General features: G+C 41.8%; 1 protein-coding gene across 1 annotated transcript in view; it reads left to right on the top strand.

Moving 5' to 3' along the window:
- Positions 1–13844, top strand: part of LOC306752903 (E3 ubiquitin-protein ligase HECW2-like) — a gene marked incomplete at its 5' end in the record, with an annotated part of 62114 nt that overhangs the window by 44116 nt on the left and 4154 nt on the right. Inside the window, 9 exons of the mRNA XM_079236733.1 lie at positions 4163–4283; positions 4373–4486; positions 4878–5030; positions 5212–5310; positions 6002–6131; positions 6938–7084; positions 7311–7425; positions 8095–8180; positions 8305–8417. Coding sequence (XP_079092859.1) covers positions 4163–4283; positions 4373–4486; positions 4878–5030; positions 5212–5310; positions 6002–6131; positions 6938–7084; positions 7311–7425; positions 8095–8180; positions 8305–8417 — 1078 coding nt within the window. The remainder of the gene's footprint in view (positions 1–4162; positions 4284–4372; positions 4487–4877; positions 5031–5211; positions 5311–6001; positions 6132–6937; positions 7085–7310; positions 7426–8094; positions 8181–8304; positions 8418–13844) is intronic.

The following is a 13844-nucleotide window of genomic DNA, read 5'->3' as shown; positions in this document are numbered from 1 at the left end:
TGTAGAGTCATCTTGACAGTATGGAAGCCCAGGTAGAACAGGTGTGAATCTATTATGATGGAAAATAACACCATTAAATGAAAGCTAATAACATGAATAATATTTAAACCTCACACAAATCTATTTAGATTAAATGCAGTCAGGTCGTAGTGCATCATTGGGATAAAACATCAGCCTTCGTGCTACTTCTGGCCCACAAAGGACTATGTCGTTCCTGCTCATCCTTGTCTGTCTCTGAGTCTGTCTGCTCATCTGAGCCTCCTGTATTTTCTTCCTCTTCTTCCTCACCAGACTCAAACTCATCCTCAGCTCTCTCATCATCTGAAAGCTCCAAATCTGATTCTCCCTCAACTATCTGGTACAGCATCCTTTATGCTTGAGTTCTGTCTCCGACAACAATGTTGAGTCATTAAATAAAGGACTATTATTTAAATAAACAAATAACAGAAATGCTTCAGAACTAAATATATAATTCCTGACATGTACTATGATATATGAATATCATAGTAAAAAAGACAATAAGTCAGCAATATTTGACTTACCCTTTGACTTTCCATAAAATGTGCTGGCTGATCTTGTGTCGAAAGAAAGAGGAAGTTCTCATCATCCCACCCCTACCCATGTGGTATCAATGGAAAGCCCAGGATGTGCTCTTTGGAGTACATCAGGAGTTGATAGGGTAACTCAAATGAGTAAAAGGAGAGATGCAAAACCCTTCTAATTGCTTATAAACCAAATTCTTTCTATCATAAAGTAGACTTGGGTCAATATAAAAATTAGTTATTGTTGCGTCGCAACAATATGTGTGACATGTAGGGTACAAATTACTTACTCTTTCCATGTCCAATTTTAATCAAGCCATTCATTTTTTTTAACTCCTTACTAAATCAGACCAACACAACTAATTGACTGTGCTGTAATTGAGAAATAAGACTGGTATACATTTACAAGTTATGTACAAAGTCTTTATCTGTCTTTAAATAATGCATTCATTAATTTAATCTATCTTTTTAATTTAATCTCTCTGGATCAGAAGAAATACACATTTTAGGTAGGTTTTTATTCATTGGTTTAAACTCAACAGACAGACTTTCAAGCTTGTTTTTATTATTATTATTATTATTATTAATACAATCCATAATATCCTACTGTAACAGAACTAATAATAATTAGTAGTAGTAATATTAATGATATGTGCACTGCCACCCTGTAAATTATATGAAATCAAACATTATTAGTTCATGTTCCACATTTGAATATGCTTATTTGTCATTGTCTTTTATGACTGAATGTACTGATAATGACATTTGTTTACATTTTTTTTAAATATTTACTGTAACAACAGTAAATATTTACTTTTATTTATTATATTTCTATAAGTTATTTTTTTAATTGGTCTTTCTTTTTAATCTTCTTAAGCATTACTACCAATGGGCTTCTAATGGGGCTCAGTGTCTCCCTCCAACACTCTCAACAGTACAGCGGACAGTAGGTGTGGATGGAATCACAACCTTGAGTTGCCCTGGTGAAAGAAATTGCCCGTACATAATATAACATCGCCTTGTTATGAATCATCTGATACAGTCTATGAAAGTGTATAGAGAGCTTGAATTATATGATATGTCCATGAGCTACGTTTTATGACAAACACTATTTACATAATCAATCAATATTTAAATTACCAGATTTGTCGTTGAACATTGATGTGTATATCTTCTGTAGTGTAGGTTTCCCTTCAAACCGGTAAAGGTAGGCGTTGGGCGCCCAGTCTCCACCCAGTCTTCAATATAAATGGTCAAATTATATTTGACCATTCCTAGATTGCCTCTTTGGCACCACCCTCTTTTCTCTGTCAGGGAGGGAAAGGGCTGTTCTGTGCTCTTAATTTTCCCTTTGTTACAAACTGTATTTATTTTCTTTTTATTTGTTCAAGAGGGACAATGTACAATGTACGTGTATTGGATGCCTTGTTAAAAATAATGATAAAGAACCTTGCAAATGAATGCAAAACGACTGACATCCTTAAACTGTGCATCTGTGCATCTCACCAGAAGCCACAAATAGTGGCAGGCAGTTGCCAAAACATCTTCTGAATCTATTCTGCAGCGATGACAGCTGTGGCCACAAATACCTGCCACAGCGGCCTTCTAGACTTGAGCTAAACATTCAACCAGAAAACAATTGTTGTGCCTCAATGACTGTCTATGTACCACAATATAGCCTAATTAATAGACCTGTGTTTAAGATTTGACCAAGGTAGGTTGATTGACATTTTGATTACAATGGTATTCAACTAATTCTTAACTGAAACCTAACCTATATTGTTAATACGTGTATTCTTAAGAGCACTTAGTGATTTATGTTCAGCAAAAAATGACACAATTAGATTAGTTAGGGAAAAATATTTTTCATTATCAAACAAAAAAGTGCAACAAATAAAGTGCTTGAACAGTAGCCTTTTAAAGCAAAACAATAGATCAACACATAAATAAAATAACAAAAAATTAGGTATTAGAAAAAGATCAAAAGCTGGGTAGAACGCGCGTCTGGAACGAACGCGTCTGGAACGAACGCGTCTGGAACGAACGCGTCTGGAACGAACGCGTCTGGAACGAGCTCATGCTGGAAGGAACGCGCGCTGGAAGGAACTGAGAAATTGGTTGTGTGGCGTGAGTGCGTGTGAAAACATGCAAAAGCATGTGTCACACGGCGAAACCGTGAGAGTTGGTAGCTCTGATAATATATACCTTCCAGGACCTTAAGCAAGTTGCGGCACCGCTCTCTCTAACACAGGCAGATGCCTCAAAAACTAGTGGCAACTCGTAAGTGCCCCGCCACCTGAGACGTGCCATCGGAAATGCTGCCTCTAAAGTAGTGGCAGCTCGCAGCGCACGAGACGTGCCATCGGAAATGCTGCCTCTAAAGTAGTGGCAGCTCGCAGCGCATGAGACGTGCCACCGGAAATGCTGCCTCTAAAGTAGTGGCAGCTCGCAGCGCATGAGACGTGCCACCGGAAATGCTGCCTCTAAAGTAGTGGCAGCTTCCGGAACAGTGGCATCTGCCTCCGGCACCGCGGCACCTCCCTCCAGCACCGCGGCAGGTGCCTCCAGCACTGTGGCAACTGAGCAGTGCCACAGGAAGTGCCTGTACAAGATGCCGGTGCCGCAATTTGAGCTTGCCCCCTCTCAGCGCTGGACCGGGTCTGAGTGGACTGGACCAGTGCTGTCAGTGGGGCTACAGACGGTGCACCATCAATGATCGGGAGAAAAACAGGCTTTGTGATGAAATTCAGGGAGAAAGTACAAGCTGCAAATGGAGGATAATGTTGTTGGGCATTTAACTGTATTTTGCACCAGGAGGCATTGTGTTGCAAGTCGTTAAAAATGGATCCCGTCTTGAAAGTGGCATCACAAACGCATCACAAAGCGAGGGAATCTGCAGAGGAGAGCCCAGGCAGATAAACAGTGGGCTGATGTCAGAATTTTTGGTCTTTATGTTTCTAGTTTATTGTAGAAAGACCTTAAAATAGGGTTTATCATCCAAAAACCTTCACCAATGATTTAGAAATATTGTCGTTATGTATGCATTATTATGCTGTGATTTTACTGGTCCGGCCCACTTGAAATCAACATGGGCAGTATGTGGCCCCTTAACTAAAATTAGTTTGACACCCCTGTTCTAAAGTCACTAAAGACATAATAAGCAACATAATATGCAACGTGTGGTTTTGTTCATGGAGAAAATTGAATTGTGTAGCAGAAAGGGCAAAAAGAAAGTAGATTACAGAATAAGCCCCTTCCCACCCTGACAGGAAAAGAAGGTGAGAAAGTGAAGAGATAAATGAGATTGGGAACCAACTAACTGAACAGCATAGAGGAGAACAGAGAGAGGAGTGAGAGTGGCTAAAGGAGGAGATCATTTGAAATTTAATTCAGTTTCTGGACATCTTCGCTCTTTAAAGAAAACGGTGAATAAAAAAGAGCAGCAAGTGATCCAAGAACCAGCTGGGTTTTGTAAACTTTCTTTGACGACAACGCACTGGTTGAGGTGTACTGGGAGCAGGTGGTTTTGAATATAATCTTGTTCAACTACAGCTTGAATGCATTACATTGGTTTCTCATACCATGCAGTGTTTCATACAAAGCTTTCTCTCTACCTGTAGGTACCCAGAGGGCTAACGCTAGAGCTCCAGCACCCTATAAGAGAGACTTTGAGGCCAAACTGCGCAACTTCTACAGGAAACTGGAAACTAAAGGCTACGGCCAAGGACCAGGGAAGCTAAAGTAGGTGGAATGAAGAGATCTGTGTCTTCTTCTCTTCTTTGTGCTTATTCTGTCTGTCCATTCATTGCTTGCTTGTGTTTGTGTCTCAGGTTGATCATCCGTCGTAACCATCTGCTGGAAGATGCCTTCAACCAGATCATGTGCTATTCCCGTAAAGACCTGCAGCGCAGCAAGCTCTACGTCAGCTTTGTTGGGGAGGAGGGGTGAGTATATGGGAGGAGAGGAATACAAGGGCATAATTCATTCAAAACATTTCCCACAAGTGTTCTAGTCGATTTCGAGAGTCAGGTTACAATATTCGGATGCGTTTCACCGAGCTGTATTCATTGTATATAGCAAGTCTTAGTTTGGCTGAATTATTCTGGGGTACTGCAACACATAAGCTTTTGCGACACAGCATGGTGTTAATTTCTTGCTTGACAAAATGTTTGCTTTGCGTTTGGTGTGAATGCAGCATTAGGCTGCATTCCCTGTTAGAATACATTATCAGGCTCTGGTCTGTATTGAACTTGTATTACCAGCTCAGCAAATAAAGCTCTCAATTATTTGAACACGTATGACAATTTATTTTATTTATCTGAATATGTGTTGTAGGTTGGACTACAGCGGGCCTTCCAGAGAGTTCTTCTTCTTGGTTTCCAGGGAGCTTTTCAACCCTTATTATGGTCTGTTTGAATACTCTGCAAACGACACTTACACCGTCCAGATCAGCCCAATGTCCGCTTTTGTAGACAATCACCACGAATGGTGAGGTTCACTGTACACACACACACACACACACACACACACACACACACACACACACACACACACACACACACACACACACACACACACACACATATATATATAAAACAGCCAATGAAAGATCCGATTTGATCTTTCGTATCCTGATTACTTTAACTTTGTTACTGTGTGTGGGTTTCAGGTTCCGGTTCAGTGGTCGTATTCTGGGTTTGGCTCTGATCCACCAATACCTGCTGGATGCCTTCTTCACCAGACCCTTCTATAAAGGCCTACTGCGCATGTATGTGTATTCAAAGCACAGATGCATATATGTATGCACAAACAGTGAATTATTTTTTTTCGACTGATTAGACTGATTTTAAAAACCCATCCACTTTTTGGCCCTTTCCTCGAAAATTGCATAATCAATAAAATTGCAAAGGTTGACTGATAAAGTGAAGCAGAACAAAGTTAGAGAGGGTTTAGTACAGAGAAAATTCAGATGAGGACTTTGCATTGGGGCACATTTGAATTTTTTCATGTACTATGGTTTGGTACATGAAAAAATTCAATTTCACTTGTATTACTTATGGTGTTCAATACACTCAAATACAACAGTTTGGGTCTTTTTTTCATAAAAGAAGCTATGATTTACAGTTTTATATAACAATCGCTCAGTCTTCCGCCGCTAGGGTGGGAATCTGATCTGTTTATAAAGTTAGATTTTAGGGCCTGTCTAAACCACTTCATCCCAGTGTTCCATTGAAAAAGTGCTCTGAGCGCTTTCTATGACAACAATATCTTGACAACATATCACCTCTCTAACCTTCATTGTGTGATAGATTGCTTTTTATTATCTTTATGTGCTACTATCTATGTTTTTGTTCACCATGAGCACCAGATACCATGCTAGCTGCATACATTCTGTTATCATTATTCATTTTTTTAAAGTCATTGGTGCTACATTCTCACCTGCATTTGTCCCCATGTAGTCCCTGTGACCTGAGTGACCTAGAGTACCTGGATGAGGAGTTTCACCAGTCCCTTCAGTGGATGAAGGACAACGACATAGAAGAAATGCTGGACCTTACCTTCACAGTCAATGAAGAGGTCTTCGGACAGGTTAGGTTCAGTTTATTTTATTTTTTATAGCACAAAATTACAAATTTGCCTCGGAGGGCTTTACAATCTGTACACATACGGCATCCCTGTCCTGGGACCTCACATCGGATCAGGAAAAACGAATGAAAACGAAATGAATGAACCATTACATCATGGTGTAAGCACGGTGTTAAGTTCAGAGGTGGTTTAAGAGAAAATGTTGCTATTTGGCTAAACTAAACTCACCGGACACTTTATTAGGTGGTGGTCCAACACCAGGTTGGACCACCTTTTGCCTTCAGAACTGCCATAATTCTTCGTAGCATAGATTCAACAAGGTCAACACACAGAGTGACAGAGAACGAAATTGTCTCTCTTTTCCGGGATTGTAATTCATCTCTTGGATTATTTAGATAAGGCAGTTTTGCTTTCATAGTTATACATTTGAACTGCAAGGATTTAGCATTTTCTAGTTAGTTGGAATGCTTCAGCAGTCCAATTATTGTTATCCATATTTTCAACTACAGAAACTGTTCAGCTATCAAAATGTTCAGGTCTTTAAGGACACGATGGCTAAGAGCTTTCATATTTCTAACTTTTTGAATTATTAAGCTGAAGTGATAACGAGTAAACAAAACCTGCTCGCCAGCGTTAGCTAACATGTGCAGAGAGTTATTCTGCTTACACCTATGATCATCCCACAACAATATGTCAGAATGGGGTCTATTTTGTGGCAAGAGATAAGAGGATGAACTGAGATTGTTTTTGCTGTCTTAAGGGAAAAACAATATTTCAGTTCTTTTGCTCGTGTGCTCTCTTCTCTTCAGATAACAGAAAGAGAACTGAAGCCCGGTGGAGCCAACATCCCAGTATCGGAGAAGAACAAAAAAGAATACATTGAGCGTATGGTGAAGTGGAGGATAGAGAGAGGAGTGGTGCAACAGACTGACAGCCTGGTCAGAGGTTTCTACGAGGTATCGAATTGGTTTGACATACTCTATTTTTAACAATCTGTCAAGTTCCTATAAGTATAACATTTATTTTTTCTTAGGCTAAATACTTAAAGAAACTATATCTTATACTCCAGTGACGTTTCGTTTCCTTTATTCTTGGCATTTTATACTTTATTCACCTCCTGTGTGTGTGTGTGTGTGTGTGTGTGTGTGTGTGTGTGTGTGTGTGTGTGTGTGTGCGCGCTAGGTGGTGGATGCCAGGCTAGTATCGGTGTTTGACGCAAGGGAACTGGAGTTGGTGATCGCCGGCACAGCTGAAATTGACTTATCAGATTGGAGGAACAACACAGAGTACAGGGGAGGTACGGAAGAAAAGATTCACTTTAAACCTTTAAGTTATTTTTGAACATTGGTATTATTAATACAGAACATAAGTCGTGAGCAAACATCCCCGTATGATTCAATGCAAAAAAAAGTACATAAGGACATCTCATTAATACAATTCATATATATATATATATATATATTCGTGATGTGTCATTGTTTTTTTCACCACATACATTCTTTTATGTACACCCAAATTAACCAAAGGCCCAACAAGCGCAAAACCAGATTATTACATCAAGGATATTCCCTACCCCTCTTTGATGTGCCTACTGTTCTCTCGGGGGAATATCTTCATTATGGTTAAAATTCAAGTTATTTTTTGTCATAGACACAGTCTTAAATCGTAATCCTGTGCTCATTCCACAATTCATTAAAAACAAGTGGATGATGATCTCAAAACTTAAAATAGTCAAATATAAATATATGGATACAATGTAAAGTATATAAAAAATGTAATACAATTATGATGTGGTATTGAGTAATTGCAAAATGAATAATCTTTAATGAAACGGGGATTGAGGAAGCTGTGCATGAGCCTGGTGGTGCAGAGGGGGTTGGATAGCCATCCAAGGCTTCTTAGGTTCTCAGGCTTTATACATTATGATCCATAGTCATAGTTACATGACATGCTGCGTTATTTGTAGGTTACCATGACAACCATATTGTGATCCGGTGGTTCTGGGCAGCAGTGGAGAGGTTCAACAATGAACAGAGACTACGGCTTCTGCAGGTAGGTGTGTGTGTGTGTTTGAAAGAAACAGAAAAAGGGTTGTGCAACAGCGATATTTCTATCTTACGCCTTCTTCATCTTGTTTTCCTTGTCTGTCCCTCTACCTTCCTATCTGCTTCTTCAGTTTGTGACCGGGACATCCAGCATTCCTTACGAGGGCTTTGCTTCTCTGCGAGGCAGCAATGGACCCCGCAGGTTTTGTGTGGAGAAGTGGGGGAAGGTCACCGCACTGCCCAGGTAAATACGGTTTACGCACGGTTTAATTTTGATCATAATTTCATGCCCTCATCATTTTTACTGTGATTTTGGAGTCTAATTGATTTGGAATTAATTTAATTAGGCTAGAGTGTCAAAGAAGGAAGTAGTCATCAGAATAATTACTTGAGTAAAACAGTAGAAAGAATGAGTAACAAGTGAACAGTCAGTTATGTATACACTGTATAACCAAGGAGGTTATGTTGGGCTTACGTTCGTGACATTTCTGCTTCGTTAGACTTTTCTAATGGAAGCATAAAGTAACATCATAGTGTTACTTTATCAGAATCAGAAGCCGTTTATTGCCAGGAATGTTTACACAAACGAGGAATTTTGCCAGGCGGAAGGTGCATACATGAAACGTTAGACAAGACAAACAACAAACAACAGTGCAATGATATTTAAATCAAGTGCTCAGACAAACATGAACATTAATGTAAGTGTATGTTAAAATGACATGTGTGTTTAAGTTAAAGTGTATGTTAAGTGGCATGAGTGTTTAAATATGAAGTGTGCAGGGGAGTGACCGGTAAGAAGAAAGAAAAGAAAGAAAAATAGTCCGAAAAATAGTCCTGGGGTGACAGAATCAGTCAGTGGGGGACCCGGGCTCTGTTTATGAGCCCAACTGCCGACGGGAAAAAACTGTTGGTGTGGCGTGAGGTCTTGGTCCTGATGGACCTCAACCTTCTGCCAGAAGGAAGGGACTCAAACAGTTTGAGGTTATGTTGGGTCATTAACAAGGTTGTTCATGACACGGACAAAGTATCTAATGCGCTTTTTTGTAGTCCATTGTTACGTCCCCTTTTCCGTCTAGGGGATAAGGGGGGAACGAACACAGGTCAGTCCAAAGAATAAAGGAAACAAAGTCAGAAAAATAGGAGTAACGAAAAAACAATATTTATTCGACGCTGGCGGTTCACAACACAAAAGAAAAGGTTCTGTCACGTGGGAGAGATTGGGGACAGCTTGTGGTCGTGCCAAACAAATAGAAATCAAGAAAACAAAACTAGGCCTAGCTCTCTACCTCAGGAAATAAACAAACAAAATGGCTTCTCTAACTTCTCTACAAAAGATTGATCAAAACATATAGAGGGAGCACCGACCAATAACTTAATGTTTCTAGACACAAAGTACCTACGTGTCTGCACCAGTGTCCAGGGTACCCCAAACTTACCTACTGCCCTCAACCTCTCACCACAAACCTTCCACCTAGCAGTGTCAGTGTGCATTCAAGAATGAACAAACAAAATCCGCCCCGAACTCTTCCGACCTCCTCCTTTTAAAATGGCCGACCGTCTCGCTGATTGGCCTTCACAGGTGGCAACCAATTAGCCAATAGGACCCTGTGGGGGAAAAGAAGAGGGGAGGGGAGAACACAACACTGACACGTAACATCAGCAAGAATATTTTCAGAGCCCTTTTTATGGCATATTTGTAGGTTGTAGTCCTGGACGATCAGGGACCAACGCATAAGGCGTTGATTGTGGTTTCGCATTCCGGAAAGAAAGACAAGCGGGTTATGATCGATGAAAACGTGAATCGGTTTCGCACTTAACCCAAGATAAACCTCAAAATGCTGTAGGGCAAACAACATTGCCAGAGCCTCTTTCTCTATGGTGGAGTATTTAAGCTGATGCTTGTTGAACTTCCGTGAGAAGTAACTCACAGGATGACCGATGCCCTGGTCATCCTCTTGCAGAAGAACTGCGCCAGCGCCGACCGCACCTGCTGACCAAGATAGAGAACAGTTCCTTTTCCAAACTCACATTTGGCAAGATTGAGTGTTAGGGATGCGGCAGAAAGACTGTTGAAAACCTCTCTCAACGTAGCCATTTGACCAATCCAATCATTAGTATAGACAACAATATCGTCTAAGTACGCTTTACAGTTCGGAACATCTCCTAGTACAGTATTTATTAGCCTTTGAAAAGTAGCAGGAGCGTTACACATACCAAATGGCATAACTGTGTACTGGAGGAAACTGTCAGGGGTTGCAAAGGCTGAAATTTGCGAAGCATGCGGCGTTGATTGTGGTTAAAGGAACTTGCCAATATCCCTTCAACATGTCAAGTTTGCTCACATATGTTGCAGGACCAATTAATACAGTCATCCATTAGGGGTAACGGAAGTGCATCTGGGACAGTTACAGCATTTACCTTGCGGAAGTCAGGACAAAACCTGAGGCTCCCATCAGACTTGGTATCCAGGAGACAGGGGGAGCTCCATGGACTGGAACTTGGCACTGCAAAGCCGTTCTGCAACAGATACTCAACCTCCTTTTTCATGACTTCCCTCTTAACCGGGTTGACCCTATAGGCATGCTGCTTGATTGGTATAGGGTTAGTCAAGACAATGTCATGTGATATGACAGACGTTTGGGAGGGAATGTCATTGAACAGACATGGAAACTCACAAATAAGTTCCATAACATCATTGCTCTGCTCTACAGGGAGATGAGACAAGTAGTGGGGCAATTGGGACAATACCTCAGTATTACTTAACCTTGCCCCCTGTGGGGTAGCATTACGCATCACCAACCCATCTTCATCACCATCAGCAGAAGAGTTCACCACTGAAATGGTTGCCACAGGTGAGACGGCTGTTAACTCCTGGGCCTCGGCTGACCCTGGGTCAACTTCTCGGTTGTGGTACCTTTTCATCATGTTCACATGGCATACTCTGTTTCTTCGCCTGCGGTCTGGAGTTTGAATCACATAATTTGTTTCACTGAGCTTCTTCTCTACAACATAAGGACCGGAAATCTTAGTCGAGAGTGCAGAACCAGGTACAGGCAAAAGAATCAAAACCCTGTCAACTAGCGTAAACAAATTTGTGACCGATCTCTGGTCATACCTCTTCTTCATCCGCGCCTGGGAAGAGGTCAGGGCCTCCCTAGCTAAAGAACAGGCTAGGTGGAGGCGATCCCTGAGTTTGTTGACGTAGTCGGGAATACTTCTGACTTTCTTCTCCGGTATGACCAGTTGTTCTTTAAGAACCTTCAAAGGACCCCTAACTTCATGTCCAAAAACCAATTCAGCAGGACTGAAACCTAGGGACTCCTGTACAGCCTTGCGGGTAGCGAACATAACTAGTGGCACACTGTCATCCCAATCCCTCTCTGATTCATGACAGTGTTTGCGTAATATTGACTTCATGGTCTGGTGAAACCTTTCCAGTGCACCTTGGCTTTCTGGATGGTAGGGACTAGACGTTAAATGTTTAATGTCTAACGTTCTGAGTGCGTGGGCAAAGGATTTTGATTTGAAGTTGGTGCCTTGATCCGTTTAAACTACTTTTGGCAGACCAAACAATGTAAAGAATTTTACCAGAGCCTTTGTGATAACTGGAGCAGTTATCTTTCGTAGTGGGATGGCCTCGGGAAACCTAGTGGAAGCACACATAATCGTTAGTAGAAACTGATTCCCAGTTTTTGTCTTTGGCAATGGCCCAATACAATCGACAATAATCCTTTCAAACGGCACACCCATTACTGGAATAAGGCAGAGGGGAGCAGGAGGAATCACTTGATTCGGTTTCCCAACAACTTGACACACACGGCAAGTACGACAATGACTTACAACTTCCGATTTTAGTCCCGGCCAAAAGAAGTGTCGGAGGACTCTTTCATAAGTTTTAGTGATCTCCATGTGTCCTGACCACGGGTGATCATGAGCTAAAGACAGTATCTGAGAACGAAAGGATGTAGGCACTACCACCTGGTAAGTCTCACTCCAAGCCATCTCTTCTGGGACTCCACTAGTCCAGCGACGCATTAACAGACCATCATCAAGAAAGTAGGACATTTGCTTTTTCTTGGCTTCTTCTTGACTAAGAACGGAGGAATGACATTTTACCAGGGTGGCATCTGCTTTTTGGGCTACAATGTACTCGTTCCTGGTAGCCGGCAGTCCCACACCTTCTGAACTGGTGAGAAAAGACCCAGTATCAGCAGGCTGGACCTCAGGCTGACTTTTGGACCTAGTCATATCAGCTTCAGAAACCTGCTCGGTGGCCAGAAAAGAGTCAGACAAGTCAAGGCCATATTTCCTTGTGTGATTACAAGGGTAATCACACAAGCTGGAAATATGTCTGGAGTTACTTCTGTCATGTTGTCAGACACTGAGCTCAAATCAGGGCTGTCTAGCACTTCAGGGACTGGCACAACTTGTCCCCCAGCTAAGTCATTTCCCAGGATGAAGTCTACCCCTCTAATGGGGAATGCTGGTAGTACAGTGACTTTAAATAATCCACGTACCAGAGGAGACTGAACATGAATTAAGTGCAAAGGGGCAGGTATGAAGCTCATACCAACACCTTGAACAACTGCACTAGAGTGACATGAGGATACAGATGACAAGGGCAAGATGCCTTCCCGAATAATCGATTGAGAACCTCTCGTGTCCCTCAGTATCTTTACTGGCCGTCGATCTTTAGGATCACCAGTATAGGAAACAAAGCCATCTGACAAAAAAGGTTTGAAACATTGATCAGGTTCATTCTCCTTAGGTGAGGACAGTTCAGCTTCTGGTGGCGACACACTTCTAATCAAAGTCATGCCTTTTGGCTGTCGTGAGCTAGGCGAAAACTGTTGCTTACTCTTCAGAGAAAAACAATCGGAAATGACATGTCCTTTCTTATGACAATAGAAGCATTCACGAACACCACGAGGTGGTGACGGTGGTCCCCTAGCCTTGTCGAAGGGAGGGTGGCCGAAACCTGGTCTCATGGAGCGCGATGCTGCCTCTCTGTCTGGGCGAAAGGAAGACACAAACACTTGCTTATGAGTGAGGACAAACTCATCGGCCAACACGGCTGCTTTAGACAATGACGTCACCTTTTGCTCATTTAAGAATACCACCACCTTCTCTGGTAAGGTACCCTTGAAATCCTCTAACAGCATTAACTGACGAAGGGACGCAAAACGATCTTTGACCTCACCTGGACACACCACTTGTCGAAGAGTACGCCTTTTTCTCGAGCAAACTCCACAAAAGTTTGCTCACCAGTCTTTTTATGGTTCCTGAACTTTTGTCTGTATGCCTCTGGCACAAGCTCATAGACACCCAAAATTGATTCTTTGAGCACATTATATCGTAAGCTTTCTTCTAAGGAAAGAGATGACACAACCTCCTGTGCTTTACCTACTAGCTTGCACTGAAGTAGGATTGGCCACATGTCCTTAGGACAAACTAGAGCAGTAGCAATCCTTTCAAATGCATTGAAGTATGAGTCAACTTCGGCCTCACGAAATGATGGCACTAAGGCAATGTTTTTGCTGACATCAAACCCTGGTTGGTTAGGAACTGTACGGGAAGGTGCAGAGAAGTCCGCCGGCCGCTGTCCAGCAGAGATTCTCATGGCCTTTATGTCAAGCTGCCGTAACTTTACTTCTTTCTCAGCCTCTATCTC

This window comes from Taurulus bubalis (assembly GCF_910589615.1).
Source record: "Taurulus bubalis genome assembly, chromosome: 21".
In the NCBI taxonomy this organism is placed as follows: Eukaryota; Metazoa; Chordata; class Actinopteri; order Perciformes; family Cottidae; genus Taurulus; species Taurulus bubalis.
Note: the sequence above shows the minus strand (reverse complement) of the source record. Positions and strands in the feature narration are given on the sequence as shown.